Raw genomic sequence first — 18,579 nt, forward strand, 5'->3', positions numbered from 1 at the left:
TTTAGTTTTTTTTTTCTTTCTTTCTTTAAAAAGTATTTCCAGTGCTCACTCTTTCACTTGTATCCCCCCCTCCCCGGTCGCTACACACAAATCACCCCCAAAGTCGTGTTTTCAATGCACCTGTACTGGTTGAAACGAAAACGTCTGTGGTATTTGTCCAACAAGCAGTCTGAATCGGTTTCCTCAGCTGGTCTGTGACGCTGGCCCTGGTGGATGTGTCTGCGTCGCTCACGTGTGGATGAGTGAGGTAATAGAATAGGAGGCCTTCTCGTCTTCACGTCTTTGTTTTTCGGTCGTGTGTACGTGTTTTGTTTTTTTGTTTTTTGTTTTTTTTTGTGTTTTGTTGTTTTCTGTTCTCTTGTTCCTTTTAGACATTTCGCGTCTTTTTTTTTTTTTTTTTTTTTTTTTTTCCTGTGTAGACCCAGAACAAGTGGGTCATATTTTAGGGGAACTTGAAACATTTTGTGTGTTTGTTCATTCATTCGTTTGTTTTGTTTTCCTCAGAATTTTCAGCCAGGCTTTAGTCTACTTCAGTATGTGGGACTTCTTGCTTGGATAGTAGCATTTGAACTCAAAAAATGTGAGCTTCCTTGCCACTTGGTATCCTAAAGCAGCCCGGCCTTAGTGCCCCTGTTAGGTCTTCATCTCCTTAGGAGAGGAGATAACAGTTACTCCCGCCAAGCCATCCAGACAGGGAATGGCAGCAGATTATTTTGTTACCTCTTTCCCATCTCATTCTGTCTTAAAAACTGGATGTTGCTGCTACTGTCTGCAAGCTCTGGGTATTGCTCTACAGGAAGCACGTAATACCCCTCATAACCTTGCACACGTCCCGTGCTCAGGAGCTGCTGCTTCTCGCCCTCAGTCCACAGGCGGCTCCCCTCTCGCCCATCCCTGGCTTTCTGCTGCTCCTTGGCCCAGGCAGTGCCCAGGGCCCTCTGTCTCGCCTGGTCCAGGACGCGGGCCTTCTCTTCGTCCAGGGTGTCGGGGGTGAGGCCATAGCGGATACTGAGCAGCAGCGTGGAGTACTGGAATTCAATGTTGGTGAACCTTCGAGTCCTGCCGTTGACCAGCAGTGTGGGCTGCGACACGGTCACGTTCACCCCGCTCTCTAGCACCTTGCGGCCGATGGTGGTGCCCAGTGTGACCAGATCACCGTCGGCCGAGCCAATCTTCACAAAGTAGTGGGTGTCCTTGCCTTCAATGCTGTAGTGCATCTTGTCCAGGTAATAGGCATTGTTCAGCACGGAAGCCACCTTGCGGCTGTCCTCGCTGGCAATGCTGGACACTCCGGTAGTCACTTGTCCTTCTTTGATGGCAAACATGACGCCTTTGCCGATGATGGGTGTGGTGGTGGCAAACCAGTGGCCTGCTTTCTCTCGGATGTTGGCATGGAGCTTTTTCGAGATAACTTGCCCTTCCAGAGCCATGAAGGCCTGATTATGCCTCTCAGTTGTCTGCTGGACACCTGTAATGAGCTGTGGGCAGAAGAAAACACAGAAGGCTGAGATGATGGTCTGGGCAGCTCTTTGCATGGGCCAAGAAGCTCATTAAAAAAAGGCTCAGAAAGGGGAATTCTTGGACTCCCTGTAAGAACTAGTCTTCTATCTGTAACGATGCCAGCTAATACGTCCTACCTTTTGAAACTAGCAGAGGCTGGCTGGTTCCCAGTGCTCTGATGGTGTGACCTGTCCGCCTTGTAACTGTGACCCTAACTAAAAAGACAGTACAGAGGTTTGCCACCTTGCTGACATCTATACCCAGGCCTACCCACTTACCATGTCTCTCCATTATTGGAGAAGAGAGAGTCACTCTGCCCTCAGATGGTTTGGCAGCTGCCTTGCACACTTCAGACCCAGGACTATCCTGACCTGTAGGGCAGGGTGTTTGTTTGAGAAGCTATGAACCCTGCTGCTGTGACCTAGATTTTTTTCGAGGCCAATGCCCTGAGCATTCATTAACTTCCTTGGGTTAAGACCTTGCTACTCAAAGCATGGCTAGCAGCAAAAGAATCGCCAGGACCTGCCTTGTTAGAAAAACAGAATCTCAGGCCTTACTCCAGGCCTACTGAGTCAGAAGCTACATCTTAACGAGGCATACCCTAGGTGGTTTGTGTGCATATTAATGTTTCAGAAGCACCAGACTAAGAGGTTCTGGCATTGTGGGCCAGAGGGAATATCCCTGGGCTTTGAGTCATTTGCTTTGGATCCTAGCCCCAGTTCTGCAGAGGGACGAAATCACCATTATCTCCTTGGCCTTGAGCTCTCTACTCACAAATTACAACTCCTCTCAATTGGTGGTTGGGGGACAGGCTGGGATAATGGAAGAGGCTGTGTTTGGGAGGTAACAGCACTTAGATAAATGAGAGAAATGATGGCTATTCATCCACTGAGTGGTCCCCGAAGGGCAGAGCTGAGAGGACGTTGTTCTCAATTACCCACCAGCTCCTCCTTGTCTCTCTCTAGTTACACAGTGTGGATGATTATTCAGAGCAGCTGAGACCTTTCAGACTTTTATGTTGCTGGGCACTGTTCTGTAACAGGGGTTATCTGAACACTGTTGCCCACCCCTCCTGTCTGACCGTGCCAGTGTCTCCGCAGCACCCAAATGGAAACTGACCACCTCTCGGTCATCACTGAAAGACCCAAGCACAAATTATGTTCTGAAAACTCAATCTGTATACATTTGGGCCATAAAACGCTGAGGTTTTATGTCAGGCATAAAAATGTTCTTTAATGGGATAGAAACTACAAACCACAGTTATATTATGTCCCATAAAAGCCAAAAGGGTTATGATCTTATAGGCAGTGCAGATGGTAGGTTGCTACTAGGTTTCTCGGTGCTATTGTTAATCAAGGAGTGACTCAAGGGTATACACTGAACAGATAATGATAACACAATTAAGGTCATAATTGAGGTTGGGAAGAAATATTTGCTGCGCCAGACAGGTGATAGCCCTGACATTCGCTTTCCTGGGAAGTCACAATGTTTCAGACACCTTTTTATACCCAGCTCTGATGTTTTCCTCCCCTACTGATGTGCCCTTGGCTCCCATGCGGTTCTGTCTGCAACAGGGAATGAGGACAATAATTCATATTCTTGGCAGGAACCTCCGCTTACCTGTCCATTCTCACTGGCTTGACTCTCTGACAATTCATAGGGAGGAGGCACGAAATACATTTTGGCTCTTGGGAAGCCAGGAATTATGTTGCTAAGCTGAAATCCAAACATCACAAGCCAGCTTTTCACATCTATGGTGGAAACAAAAATAAAGATTTCTGAATCATGATGGATGGAAAGCAGTTGAGGCTCTTGGGGAGAGAACAAAACAAAATGGGTGGTTGGGTGTGGAGTCCAGCAGGGGAGGGAGGCAAGAGCTTGTGAAGGTCTCCTGGTCTGGACCCAGAGCTGCTTTACATGGGTCCTAGGAAGGATGTTCTTCCAACCTTGGTCACTTGATAACCCCCATGTGGTGATGTAGGAGGCCAGTGCTGGTGGAAGATCTAGTTTTGATTCCCCTTACTTTGTGACCTTGGGTAAGTTCCTGCCCCTCTCTAAGTTTCAGGTTCTTCAGATGTGAATTGGGATGATAGCTAGACCAGTGTTGTTGGGTTGTTGTGAAGGTTGAAGGAGAAATCCATGTAAAGGACTTGTCACAGTGCCTGGGACATAGATAGCTCAATAAATATGAACTCCCTCACTTGGCAAGTATTTAAGGAGGCATCTGTTATAGGCCAGTTAATGTGTTTGGAAGATGGACATACAATGATCAACTAGATGGATAAGTGATGATTATTAACACTACGTAAGACATTGGCAGGGGCAGGAGGCTGCCCTGAGGCTGGCTTTTTATAGAAAGGGTGTTCCAAAGGTATATGGAATGCCCAAAGTCTTCTGGCTCCTGAGACCCTTTTTTTCAGGTACCTACTCTTCAGAGAGAGGCCAGGAGAGTGCTCTTGCATGCCCAGAGTAAGACTTCCCTTCCCCTGCCAGGGTCATGACTGAGTCCCTTGTTTTGGGAATTCTATCTCTTGCCCCATGGTCCTGCTGTCCATTGACTAATTCAGGCTCTCAGAGTAAGACCGAGGCCCTCAGGCTGCCTTGTCTCCTTCCACAGTGATCAGCAGAGAGCCTGGGACATGAATCCCTTGAGCATTCAAAGTCTCACCCATGGCATCGACCTGGAGCCCAGCAGGAATCTCCCTTTTATGCTCCTTATCCCTGTTTATAATGGGCACCCCAACATCATGCCCTATGTCTCTCCACTTCTCCTACCGTTGCTGGGCCTGGAGGTACAAGTGTTCCTTGTTGCAGTCATTACTGACCCCTGGGCCACTCACTCACCTGCAATTTCTTGGTGATTTCCTGCTCCACTGTCCTTCTCTCCACCTGTTTCTAAATTCATTCTTAGTGACTTCGTTATATAAGGATTAATCCTTCCAACATTCTGGCCTCTTCATTCCTTCGATGCCCCCTCCCCCAACCCCCATATTCATCCTCTGGACCCTGTCATCACCACTGATTCTGATCTACCATTATCTCAATCATGCACATCACCCTCTGACCACCACCTGGACTCCTTTCTAGTTTACTCATTTTATAACCTGACACCCATGCTCCTTGATCCTCTCTCCCCCTCCCTGGGACCTTCAAAACCTCCTGAGCTTCTTGTCCCTGTTCCTCAACATGTTGGTCTTTTTTCTTACCTAGCACATATCCATAGCCAATCATTAGAATCATTCCTTGTATATATTCCCAGATCCTGTGTCCCGTTCTCACTTTATCACTTGCTCGGTGAAAATCACAATTTTGGTTAAATCCATATGTTTGCCCATTCCTTATTTGGACCTGTTCAGCTGAATATGTCTGGAGAAACAAACTTAACTACACTGACTGGTGTCCCTTTAAATTCTTGACCGTGAACCCCAACTGTGCCTTCCTGCTGCCTGACAATATTCCCTTCCTCCATCAGTCATTCTCCCATTCTGCTGGGTGATGTTACATTTCTACTCTCCCCTAACACCCTCAACATCTGCTTTCTCTTCTCACTAGAGCAGCTGACATTGTTTCCTATTCTGAAAACAAAAACAAAAACATCCTGATGCAGCCAGAGGGGAATTCCCCTAAACTCTCATCACATTTACTGGCCTTCCAGCATCGGTACCCATATTTCCCACCTTTTTCTTGTTAATCTAGATGAGCTGTTAAAGTCAACCCTCCCTGTGTGTAGTAGGTAGCATCTTTTCTTGCCCACCCAAGGATATCACTCCAGCAACTCTCTCTCTCTTCCCCATGGCACCAAATTATTCCCTCTTCCAATGGATCAACCCTGTCAGCATACAAAAATGCTACCAAATGTCCACCTTAAAAGAAATTCCTGGGGCACCTGGTGGCTCAGTTGGTTAAGTGTCTGATGATATCATGGTTTGTGAGATGGAGCCCCATGTTGGCCTCTGCACTGACAGCATGGAGCCTGCTTGGGATTCTCTCTCTCTTCCTCTCTCTGCCTTTCTCTTCCTTATGCATCCATGCTCTCTCTTTCTCTCAAATATTTATATTAAAATTTATATTAAAAATTATATAAAAAATAAATTTATTGTCCCTATTCTCCCATTTGCTACCATCCTTTTCTTTCACCCTCCTTGATAAAAACTTCTCAAGATCAAAATAATTCTCTCCACTTCTTGTTTCCTATTCTCCTTTGAACCAGACTTTGTCCCCAATTATTCCACTGAACCAACTCTTGTTAAGGTCATGAATGACCTTCATGTTGCTAAGTCATATGTTAATCTTGGGTCCTTATCTTATTTGACTTATCAGAAATATTTGACAGGTTGAATTCTCCTGCTTTCATTTTCTTCTTGACTTTCTGGTCAACACATTCACTTGCTTGTCCTTCTCCTACTGTGGTAGGCATTCTTTGTCCCTTCTTGGTTCTTCCTCATCTGCCTCATGATCTCTTTTTTAAAAAAAAATTTAATGTTCATTTATTTTTGAGAGAGAGAGTGTGAGGTGGGGAGGGGCAGAGAGAGAGAGGGAGACACAGAATCTGAAGCAGGGTCCAGGCTCTGAGCTGTCAGCAGAGAGCCGGATGTGGGTCTCGAACTCATGGACTGCGAGATCATGACCTGAGCTGAAGTCAAACGCTTAACTGACTGAGCCACCTAGTTTCACCCTCTTGATCTCTTTAATGTTGGAATGCCCTTTAATGTTGGAATGTTCAGTCTCTGAACATCTCCACTCTATCTACTCTCACAAACATGGTGATCTTATCCATCCTTAGGGCCCTAGCTACCATCTAAATGCTGATGCTGACTCCAAAATTTATATCTCCATCCTGTGTCTCTCCTTGAACTCTAAACTAATATATCTAATTACATTTCAAAGTTTTGTCCAACACTGAACCCCTGATCTTCCTCCCCAAACCTGTCCCATCACAGACTTTTCCATCCCAGATAATGGCCACTCCATCCTTCCAGCTACCATCCTTAACTCCTTTCTTTTCCTTGCTCTCCACATCTAAATCTACTGATAAATCCTCTACTTTTTTTTTATTGAGGTAATATTCACATAACATAAAATTCATCATTTTAATCATTTTAAAGTGCACAGTTCAGTGGCTTCTAGTATATCCACAATGTTGTACAACCATCGTTACTCTTTAATTCCAGAACATTTTCATCACCTCAAAAAGAAGCCTTATACCTATTAGCAGTCATTCTACATTCTCCTTTCCCCTCAGTCCCTGACCACCACCAAACTGCTTTCTATCTCTGTGCATTTGCCTATTCTGGACATTTCTTATAAACGCAATCATACAATATGTGACCTTTTGTGTCTGGCTTCTTTCACTTAATGTATTCAAGGTTCATCCTTGTTGTAGCATGTACCAATAGTTCATTTCTTTTTATGGCTAATAATATTCCATTGTTTGTATATACCACATTTTCTTTATCCATTCATCAGTTAATGGATATCTGGGTAGGTTTTACTCACAGATTTTTGTTTGAAAACCCATTTTCAGTTCTCTTGCTTATATACAAACTTAAGTGTGAAATTGCTGAGTAAAGGGTGAAATCCTCTACTTTTACTTTTAAAACAGACCCAGAATCTGTGTCCATTTCTTGTCACTTCACCACCTTGACCTTGGCCCATCATCCCTCACCTGGACTTCTAAGTGGCCTCCCTGCTTCCATCTTGCTGCCCCACAATGTCTTATCAGCATAGCAGATAAGACAGAACCAGGCTTTATTTTATTTTTTTATTTTAGAAAGAGAGAAGTGAGAGAGCATAAGCAGGAGAGAGGGGCAGAGGGAGACAGAGGGAGAAACCCAAGCAGGCTCCATGCTCAATGCAGAGCCTGACGTGGAGCTCAATCCCTTGACCCTGGGATGATGACCTGAGCTGAAATCATGAGTCAGACATTCAACCAAATGAGCCACCTAGGTCCTCCCAGAACGAGCCTTTAAACCTGGAGTAGACCATGCCATGCCTCTGCTGAGAACACTCCAGGAAACCCCCTTTTTTTCTCAGTGAAGAAGCCAAAGTCTTCCTACTGGTCTATAAGGGCACTCATTATCTGTGGGACCTCAGGTTCTCCCTTTCTCTTCCTTGCTCACACAGCTCCAGCCTTGATGCTGTTTCTTGAACATGTCAGGCACACACTCATCTTGGGGGCTTTGCATCGACAAGCTCCTCTGCCCAGAGTGTACTTCCCTAAAAGTATTTTCTGGCTTTCTGACCTCTTTTAAGTCTTGTTCAAATGTTGCCTCTTCAATATGACAAACCCAACCACCACATTTAAAATCTGTCCCCCTTCTCCACCACCAGCAATGCCAAGTCCCCGTACTCTGTTCATTGTCTCCACCCCTCTGTCCCTAAAGTAATCACATTCAAACACACTGTATCATTTGTGTACTTATTGTTTACTGTTTGTCTCTCTCAGAATGTAATTTCCTTCCAGGCAGGGAGGTAAAAGCTTTGTTTTATCCACTGATGCCCTCCCAGGTCCTATGATAATGCCTGGCACAAAATAGGTGATCGGTAAGTTTCCATGGAGTGAATGAATGAAAGAACACTGAATGTATGTGGCAAAAGCTGCCCTGACTAGTGTAAGTTTGACAGAGGAACTAATGGTACCTAAGAGCATACTTCTGAAGAGGTGAAGAAGACTTCCTGCCCTGGGACTGCTGTGAGGGTTTTAATGTTAGCTTTGCTACTAAATATATAGGCATAAAAGAACCTTCTGATGAGAGGGAATCTGGGATTCACAGTCCATCCATCATCCTTGGGCACAGACTAGTTCCTTCAATAACTTGGTAACTACTCTGTTAGGGATGGCCCATATAAGAGTCATTTAAGAATACAGATTTGCAGTTGCCTTAAGAAGTGTGTTTGCATCAAGCAGAGAGAAGCCTGTCTCTAATCCAGCAATGATCCTATATTTACAGAGCACCTATTCTGTGCAAGGTAGGTGCTGGCTGCTGTGGAGGATAAATTTCCCCACTTTGGATATTCATGGTTACTCAGTGCAATTGTTTTGCCATATCCAGGTATTTAGTTACTGATTGAAAAAACAAATCTGCCTGTTCCATTTAAGCCCATTTTATTTTTACTTTCTAATGTTTGTTTATTCATTCAAGTTTATTTATTTTGAGAGAGACAGAGCATGAGCAGGGGAGGGGCAGAGAGTGAGGGAGAATCCCAAGTAGGTTCTGTGCTGTCAGCACAGAGCCTGATGTGGGGGTCAAATTCATAAAACTGTGAGATCATGACCTGAGTCAAAAATCAAGAGTTAGACGCTCAAATAACTGAGCCACCCAGGCTTCTCTCAAAATAAATAAACTTAGGGGCACCTGGGTGGCTCAGTTGGTTGAGCATCCAACTTCTGCTCAGGTCATGATCTCATGGTTTCCGAGTTTGAGGCTTACATTGGGTATTCTGTCAGCGCAGAGCTGGCTTTGGATCCTCTTTCTGTCCCCTTCTCTCTCTGCCCCTCCCTCGTCATGTGAATGCATGACCCTCTTCCCCCCCTCAAAAATAAACAAACTTGACAGCACGCAGGTAAGTGGGGAGGGGTAGAGAGAGAATCTCAAGCAGGCACCATGCTGTCAGCACAGAGCCCAATTCAGGGCTTGAATCCACAAACCATGGGATCATGACCTTGACTGAAATCGAGTTGAATGCTTAACTGACAGAACCACCCAGGTGCCCTTACTTAAGTCCATTTTAAAAAAGAAACTTTATGTTACTATCATAAATGGGAAAGCTGACTCACTTGATGCAAACAGAATAACTGTAAAATTAAAGAAAACAAAGCCATGCAATTAAATTAGAGAAGGATTTTTGTTACCTGAGGGAAGTCTCAGACCTGCTCTCTCCATTAAAAGGGGGAGGTTGGAAGTGTTAATGAGGTGTGAAGTACACACCAGCATTGGGTGGAGACTCTTTCCTAGACTGGATTGGAAGAATAAAAAGCACTAAAGAGGCAAACTTTCCTCATCTGTGTTTCCATGTTCTTTAATACCTCATCTGTACACCATATAAAATCATCCTGTCTTTCGTCAGGGGTACATAGGGTATGTGGGGAATTCCCAGAAAGGCATGAGAGGTCTTGCTCTCAAAGACTCTCCCCATCCTGATCTTTTCACTGCAGGGATCCTTCCATAGTACTCAGGAGATGATGTTGAGAACCCCCTGCCTTTGAGACTAGAAACTTTAATGGCCACTCCCATGAACACCCATAGCACATGTCATCTACCTTCTTTTTCTTTCCTTAAAGTTTCTAACGTGGCTTAGTTTCAGAATCGAAACCTATTCTGAAATGTTTATTCACATTCTCATCTCCTCCATTCTGCTAGAAGGCACTTTCAGCACCACACAAACACCCCTCTTCCTTTTTGAAGTAATTAGTGTTATCTGGTGACAGGCTCCCTAAATAGTCTGTAGAGAGGGAGCCACTGGGGCAGGAGCCAGCGAGGTGGATGCTCCTAATGGCTCATTACTGTCCTTCTCTCATGTTCTTCAGAGTACGTGATTATGTTGGGGCCACGGAGCATACTGTCTGTCTCTGAAAACACTGTCAGAACAGCATCTTAGGTGTTAAGTGTAGATCTGAGAAGAGGGTAATGTGAGAAAGAGGTTGCGCCTCCCTCTTCACTTAGGGAAATTAAACTCCACAAAACCCTATCATGCTCACAGATGCCTGAGGTTTGTGAGCCCACAGACCCGCCAGGGAGAAGAAAGGGTGGAAAGAAAATACAAGTCATGGCGGATGACACCTAGGACATTTGCTTAGCTCACATCTGTCTGGGGTTTCAGGTTTGCCGAACCAGTGCCACTCAGGCCAGAGTTTGGATCTGTTTCAGGGTGGATCTGGAGACCCCTCCCCACATTCCTTAGAAAATTATGCAAAGGTGGCATCTCCACTCTTCACCTATGAACTCCACCACGTTTGTGGCTGCCTGTAAATAACAAATGCATCCCTATCCTTTACTAGCCTTAGCACTGTGCTAGGCATTTCACACTTCAGGACTCATTTACTTTTCATAGCCCCATGGGGTGGGCGCTATTATCACCCTTTTGCTGATGAAGAAATAAAGCCTCAGAAAGTTGCAGATCTCATCCAAGTCACACAGGAAGTGAGGAGCAAGGCCAAAACTGGGGTCTTGAGGTGTACCTAGGGTTCTAACATCGGAATGAACAGGTCTAAATTACAGGCCAGACATGGGGATGGGCACGGGTCCCCATTTGTTCGGGACTGAGGAGCTTCCTGTGATGCCCAAACTGGAAAAGACGGAGGCCCTGCAGGTTGTTGGGGGAGGGAGTCTGCCTCCCAGTATGTTTTTTTACATCCTTTCCCCTAATACCTGTTTATCACAGATATATTAATTGTCAACATATTACCTTAAAAAAATACTTGTTGGAAAGGGTGCTGCTTAGGAGCCCATGGGTGGGAAAAGAACCACTTCTGGCCTTCTTTCACCCCTCTGGATGGCTACACCTCTGCTCCAGCCTGGATGTCTAATGGGCACTCAACACTGTCCTCTTTCGTACTTGGTTCTCAGGAGGAAGCAGAACCTCCCCCCAGCCTCAGCAGCTGCCTTTTGCATTCAGAGAGCTCTGTTTCCAAAACATTCAACGAATTCTTTTGAGCACTGGTGAGAGAAGGTTCTGTTCTCTGTGTTCCTCCTGACTACATCTTAATTACTTCTGCTTAAATTGTGAGCGGCAAGTTCAACCACTCTGCTTGTCTCCTAAGTGGCAAATTAAGACTAATTTAGACGGGGTTTACAGATTAGCCAACATTCAAACAGCAGAGAATGATTTGGTGTTCTCTGCTGGGATCCTCTCTCCAGGGGGCAGCTCATCTTGAATGGGCAGCAGGTGTGGGCTTGTGCCTGCTATGACTCTGCCTGGGCCCTCCTTTCCCCAGCTTGGACTGTTCACATCAGCTCTATACACGTGCTTCTCTAACGCCACCTTTTATTTTAGACTCTTTTGAATGGTTTCTGGATTCAATTTTGTTGGACTTAGTTTTTTGATTCCCATTTATTGAGTCTCCATGAAGCACTGGAATGAGGAAAGGCATATTGCTTTTCAGAAAATTCTGATAATTCTTTTTTGTCCTTTTCAGAAGAACCAGGAAAATAGCTGAGGGGGTCAGTGAGGTTGACTGTGCTCTGTGGATGATTTTTTTTGGGTCTTGGCAGCTCTAAGTGTCCATTCAGCCCACTCTGAGAAGGCTTCCTTTTTATTTGACACTAGCTGCCTCATCCCTAAGTTATCCAGGGCTTTGGGAAGCACAGTCTGGAGGGTGAGGGAATTCTTTTCCTAAGGCTAAGATAGGCATGGTCTACCTTCCTGTTCTCATTGTTTCCTATGTCTTGAACACTCTTCCTTTCCTTCCACCTCTTCATAAAGGTCTCTGCTCAAATGTTGTCTCCTCAGATAGCCCTCTGTGAGCACCTTTAATATAGGAGAACTTTCCCGTCATTCTCTGACTAAAACCTTATCCCATTTTATCTCATAGCACTTATTTTTACCTGATATGTATATGTATGTTTTCCTGACAGGTACTTTAATTTGAAACTGCAGTGAAATGGGGGATAAAAGTCATGCTGAGCCATGGGGAAGAGAGATCATGGCAGGACCTCTCAATGAGGTATGGTGGGGAGAACAGGAGGGAACTAGCTTGCCCATAGTTCCTGTGCTCAAGAGGTACCAGCTGCTTCAGTTGTAGGGGGAATGCTGGACTCAACTTCAAAGGCTCTGGAACTTGACAATGAGATACCACATGGCCACAAGTTGATATTTAAGGTCATCTTTCTGTAGCATGGGACATTGAGGGCAGCCCTGTGCTCACCTAGTTGCTGCTTCCATTTCTGAGGGTGGGCAAGTGACCCCTGGTCACCTGAAGGTAAGGACCTTTTGGGTTTGATGTCTTTTTTGGCTCATGGCCAAGAGCTGTGGGTTTCCCAGAACTTGGAGGGTCCTGGACTTGGGGACCTTACTGTTTCTACTCTATAACGCATGGACAGGTGAGATGACCCTGGCTTCCTCGCTGAAAGTTGGTCTCTTTGCATCTATCCATCCATCCATCCATACATCCATCCTGATTTTCTTATTTTCCTGAGGATAAGGACTTTATCTTGTTCTCCACTGCATCTCTGGTACTTAGCCTATGTTAGATATTATGAAAATATTTGTTGAATGGGTGAATGGATGGAAGATAGATGGAGGTATGTGGATGGATGGATAGGGACCCTCATTTTACCAATTTCTCACTTTTCGTGAGGAAGTAGATTATTTGCCCTCCTCAGCCTCTCTATCCATACCCTTCTCCAAGCTTCCCATGTCCTTTTGACTTTTGTTCACAGTGTTTCTTTAGCCTTGAGCTCATATCTGCCAACCCAAATCCCCTTCATTCTTCAGGCCCAGTATGACATGAGGCCCTTCTGTGCACTGTGTCACAGTTTTCAAATTTGAAGTCATCTACACACACATACACACCCCTTTGAGAGAAGGGCATTTGTCTTGTTCATCATTGTATCCCTAGAATCTAGCATAATGCCACTGTACAAATGCTTGTTGAATAGGTAACAGACATCTATACAGTAGCACAGATTTAATTCTGCCTTGCATTATCATTGGCTGTTTGTGTTTGTATCTTGGCAGCCTGGTTGTGAGGTCAGGAACTGGGTCTTAGTCATCTCATGCCTATGGTTACTCAATGCTTCATTTGTCAAGATAATAGTAATAGCATGAGCAGATACTCTTTTGTGAATATTGACTGTCTAAATTTGCCAGGCACTAAACTTTACCTGTATTAAGTACACTTACTTCTTGCAGTTACCCTGTGGGGTTAGTTTATTAGTGCCTTTCACAGAGAAGAAAACTACAGCTCAGACAGTTTAGACACTGAGCTCAAAGTCCTTTGGCTTGTAAGTAGAAGAGAATTTGAACCAGATATTTTTGACACCAGAGTCCCATTATTTCCCCCTTCATAAGTCTGCTTTCCTCTCTTGGGGTAGGAAGGGCTCTTATAAAAGCTATTTCAACTAAATGGGCTTGAAAATGGTCAGGACATCTTCAAACAGATCTGAAGACTGCTCTGTACTGGTGTCACTTGACTGTTCTAGATACTGTACAGACCAGTGTTTATAGCTCTCCAGGATTCCCCTGTCATCACAAGTAAGACCTTCTTTTGAAGTTCCTGACAATCTACCAGGACAACCACCCCACAGGGAGCCACTGCCCAACTGAGGTGGTAAAGTCCTCACCTGTCACGTAGTTCTTCAAATCCAGCTCATTGCTGAGAGGATTGTTGCTCTTGAACATATACAAATTAAAGGGGGCTGGCTCCTTGCCCACGTTTTTCCACATGGTATAGTCTGGAGAGGTCCATCGTCCTGCCAGCACATCATAATCACGCTGAGTGAAGTGGACCAGCTTGGTCAGGGGATCATAGAGTCCACCATGGAAGCCAATGACCATCTGGAAGTCAGGGTTAGAGTCATAATAAATCTCCCCATAGGCCGTATACTGCAGTTGTTTGATCATGAGACCATTGATGCTGAACACAGCCAGAGGAGTGCCTGTGTTATCTGAGGCAACGTAGTACTCCTCCCCACTGCTGCTCTCCATGGCAAAGAGGTGACCTTGGAGGTCATAGTAGAGTGAGGTTATCTCTGAGTTGGAGTGATTATAGACATGGGTGATGCGGGTTGGGTTGTGAAGGTCAGAGTAGAAATACTGCAGGTGGTGGCCCAGGTTGGTCTTGTAGGAAGCCCGCCGCCCCACACCATCGTAGCGGTACTGGACACTCCACCCACTGGCCTTGTTGTAGGCTCTTGTTAGGAGGCCCTTGGAGTTATACTCAAAGATGTCAGCCCCTCTCTGGCACAGATAGCCATCATCATCAATTTTGTATTGCACATCACCGAGTCTGGTTATCCTATCCCGGAGATCATAGCGCAGGGGCATAAGGCGCACACTATTTCCCGGGTTCAGCAAATGGAGGTTCCCATTGAGGTCATAGCTATAGCGCCAGGTTGGGCGGTCATTGACAGCCACACTCTGGAGCTGCCCATCTCCATCATAGTCATAGGTATACTTTGTGGTGTTAGCATAGGGCCCCAGTTTTAGCTCCCTCTTTATCACCCTTCCCATACTGTCATACTGCACCGTCATCCAGTACATAAGGGACCGAAACATCTCATACTGGACTTCCTTGATCCGCCCGTGGGTGTCAAAGTGTTTGCTGAGGGTCATTACAGCAGTGGTGATGATCTGGTTGATGTCATAATAGATGACTCCAAACTTGCCAAAATGCTCCACCTTGCCAGAAATTTCATCGTAGCGGTAGAGGTCAACAGGAAGGGGAGTCTCACTTATGACGGGCTTGATGCTTGCAATCCGGAAGCTGTTGTCATGATAGGTGTAGTCAAACCTGGCATTGACCATGCCTTCCTCAGAGAACCTGTAGATCTGCTTGTCCACAAGTGGGCCAATCTTCCGGTACCTGATTGTGCAGGAGAAACCTCCACTCTGGAGACTGACCATTTTTAAAACACCAGTGGTCTCATCATACCCAAAAGTGACGGCAGTACTGTCATAGACAATCTCTGATAGCTTGGAGAGTTTCCCATACTTGTAGAATACCTGACGCCCAGTGCCCAAAAAGGACGTCTTGAGGATGCGGCCATCATCACTGTAGTCAAAAATGACTGAAGCATTGCTTTCAGGGGGATTATAAATGTTGCGGATGTAGCCAATGGAGGTATGGGTGGACATGCTGTGCCGGGCGACACTGGGCATGGTGACGGCGTGGAGACGGTCGGAGGAATCATACTCAAATATGTACTGACGCTGACTCTGAAGCAGGAGGACCATAGACTGGAGGAAGGAAAGAGGGGAGGAACATATGATTTGGTTCTTTAGGACCAGGCACTCAAGTGGACAGAATCTGTTCCATTCCCCAAAATGGTAATTCAAAAGCCATGGAAGGTTGGGGAAGTTTATACCAGAGATTATGACTAGATTGATTTCACTGGGCATGCTAGCTCTGACGGATCATGGTCACTACCCAGACCAGTGCTTCCCAAACTTTACTGTGCATATGAAATAACCAGGGATCTTGTTAAAAGGCAGATTCTGATCTAGTAGTTTGTTGGGGGAGAAGGGGGATCTGACCTGAGAATTTGCTTTTGTAACAAGCTATCAAGTGATCCTGATGTTGGTTGGACCATACTTTGAGTAGAGAGGGCTTGGAGGACTGAGGTGATAGGCACTGAGTTTGCCTCCAGGCTCAAACAAGAAATCCTGTGATTGTTTAGAAATGCCTACCATTGGCCCAGCAGGAGACAGGTATGACACACATACTATGCTTTGATCACCCCTCATTAAATCTAAAGAGAAAGTATATCTTCCATTTATAAAATACTGAGAAGATTACATAACCCAGAATCATCAAATTTGGGGGGGAATGAAATGGCCTCAAACTTCAGGCAATTGGGAGATTCTTGCCTTCTCTCATCAACCATTCTAGTATTTTGTGGCATAATGAGAACAGGATTCAGGGGTGACCAAAGGGACGACAGCCCCACTCTTATAGAGAGGGTCACAGCTCTGTCTACAAGTGACTACTGTAATTGTGAGGCAAGAAAGGAAGAAATAGAAATGGAACCCCTATCAAGGTGAGTACAGATGAGAGGTCCAGGCTGAGCAAGCCCCTGCCTAATGACTAGATCACCAGGACAGCCTTCATGAGTCTTGACTTGTGCCCCCAAGGGATTCCTTCCTTCCTTCCTTCCTTCCTTCCTTCCTTCCTTCCTTCCTTCCTTCCTTGATTTTATTTTTTATATTTTAAAATTTACATCCAAATTAGCATATAGCGCAACAATGGTTTCAGGAGTAGATTCAACTAAGGGATCTCTTCTTACTGCTGCTCTAACCTGACCCTTTCTGACACAAAGACCTGAATCTGGCACTTTCAGGCACAGGGAATTAGGTAGAGAGAATCCATTGGCTGTTTCAGCCAATAGGTCAAGTAGGAGGATGTTGCTCTGTGTGCTTGAGTTTTAGGCAAAATTCCCTACCCTGATAGCTTAACTTCAGGCAAGGCATAAATGAATCACTGCATTTCCAATTCATAAATAATGATTAGCCGTGATACCAGTGGGATAATTCTGTCTGCTTCCGCAGCACTTTTTGGGTTTTTTTTTTGGGAATAAAATTAGACAATCCATTCTTTTTGCCATTACTGAGTGTCTAGCACTTTTTTCTTTTGGTAATAGTGATGAGCTATGAATAACATTTTCCTTCAGATTTTCCTCCCTCCCAGTGAGGATGGAAGTGTGAGGGGAGACCTTGTAGAGTCAAAGTAAAGATGTTCAATGTCTTATGGCAAAGCATATCAGGTCAGCTTAAAAAGAGGAGTGTGAATAAGGGAAAGCTCCAGCTGAGTGAGGGCAGCACGTTCACTTACCTTGTCAAGGTAGGAGTAGCTCCACACTTTCCCATCAGCAAACATGCGGGACACAATTCGTCCCTGCTTGTCAATGTCTGTCCTTTCACTCATGGCTCCACGCTGAAGGCCAGCCAAGCGCCCATTGAAGAAGTATGAGACATTGACTGCTGCCAACCCACTACTGGGGAGCCAGAGGAATGGGCGCCCCACCTGGTCATAAATGATCCTCAGAGTGAACTTCCGGTGATCATCATAGATCTTTTCTGTCCGAATATTCCGGTCATAATCAATGGACAAGAGATTTCTTCCATGGACCTAAGAAAACACAATGGGCTTGGTATGAAAGATAACACCTGGGCATGTTGGCTTATATGGAGGACATGGCTGGCATGGCTAGGGAATGAGTGTGCACTGGAGGAAAAACCCACCTTGAAGTTATTTAGAGTAGTGTTTTCTAAACTCCTTTACATCATGGTACACAAAGAAAATGGTAACATTTGTAGGGTGCACTAGGATACAAAATGAGGCTGCTTATGGTCAGGGATGACTAATCTGGGCATGGCTGCCCTGAGCAGTTATGTAGGCCATGCACTACACAATTATAAGGAATGCCATCATGTCATAGAGAGTGTGAATGGTGAAAAATGTGTACTGCACGAATTAGTCATACACAATAGCCCTGGCACTGGGGTTCTGACTGTTCTGCCTGGCCACCTTGGAGAGCAACATAATATGTATATTTGCACACTTTCAACCCTCTTTTTTTTTTTTTTTTTGGCACATCACCAGCTGAGTAGCTAATGATCTTTAAGAGCAGATGCCAAGATTTCTTCTGAAACTCAAGTAAAGGTAGCTAGGAGGGTGGGGAGGCTGTCTAAGAAATCCATATTTCGCAAAGACCTGGGAATAGAAGGCTTATTGCTATGTGAACCTCTTTACTCCTATCTAGAGAAAAATCTTGCCACTGTCAAGGATGCAAGACATCAGTGGAAGACCTTATCAGGGCTGGGGAATTCCAACAAAGGGAACTGATTTACTTAGATTTGAAAGGAATAGTGGAACACATCTAGACATAATTTAATATTTATTTAGAAGTTGATCTGAACAGAGAAGAGCATCTGTCCCAGAAGGCAGAGCTGGGTGACTAGACTCTGGTTAGGGGCAAAGGAGAGGGACTCTTGAGATTCAGCTAGTCTTGACTGGATAACTGGAAGTGAATAAAATGAGGCTGATTGAGCCCAGGTTCTTTCAACATAATTGGTTGCAAATCCAGATGTCCCTGGGGTGACTACTGAAGGCAAAGGCAGATGTACACAGGCAGAAAAAAAAAGTAAGAGACATCTGGTACCTCCTTACCTTACCTAATAATTTAATAGCTCCTAACAATAATAATGATGATGGTGATGTTGATGATGGTGGTGGTGATAACTTTAACACATGCTGAGGGCTAGACATAGGCATTGTGTTAGGTAATTTGCATCTCTTGTCCGAGTTGGTGCCCACAAGGACCACTTGACAAGTGAGGAAATGGCCTGAAGCAGACAGGTTACATACTTGCTCAAGGTCACATAACAATGAAGTGGTAGGGTTGGTCTGGAACTTAGGTCTTC

At 45.0% G+C, this 18,579-nt stretch overlaps 1 protein-coding gene across 3 annotated transcripts in view; it reads right to left on the reverse strand.

The window, feature by feature from the left end:
- Positions 1 to 389: 389 nt before the first annotated feature.
- Positions 390 to 18,579, reverse strand: part of TENM2 (teneurin transmembrane protein 2) — a 938,525-nt gene continuing 920,335 nt past the window's right edge. For all 3 annotated transcript variants that reach the window (XM_042947342.1, XM_042947337.1, XM_042947345.1), the window contains 4 exons: positions 16,988 to 17,284; positions 13,782 to 15,396; positions 3,121 to 3,251; positions 390 to 1,478 (listed from right to left, as the gene is read on the reverse strand). In XM_042947342.1, coding sequence (XP_042803276.1) covers positions 717 to 1,478; positions 3,121 to 3,251; positions 13,782 to 15,396; positions 16,988 to 17,284 — 2,805 coding nt within the window. In that variant the 3' untranslated portion in view covers positions 390 to 716. The remainder of the gene's footprint in view (positions 1,479 to 3,120; positions 3,252 to 13,781; positions 15,397 to 16,987; positions 17,285 to 18,579) is intronic.

The sequence above is a fragment of the Panthera leo genome, chromosome A1 (assembly GCF_018350215.1).
Source record: "Panthera leo isolate Ple1 chromosome A1, P.leo_Ple1_pat1.1, whole genome shotgun sequence".
Lineage (NCBI taxonomy): Eukaryota > Metazoa > Chordata > Mammalia > Carnivora > Felidae > Panthera > Panthera leo.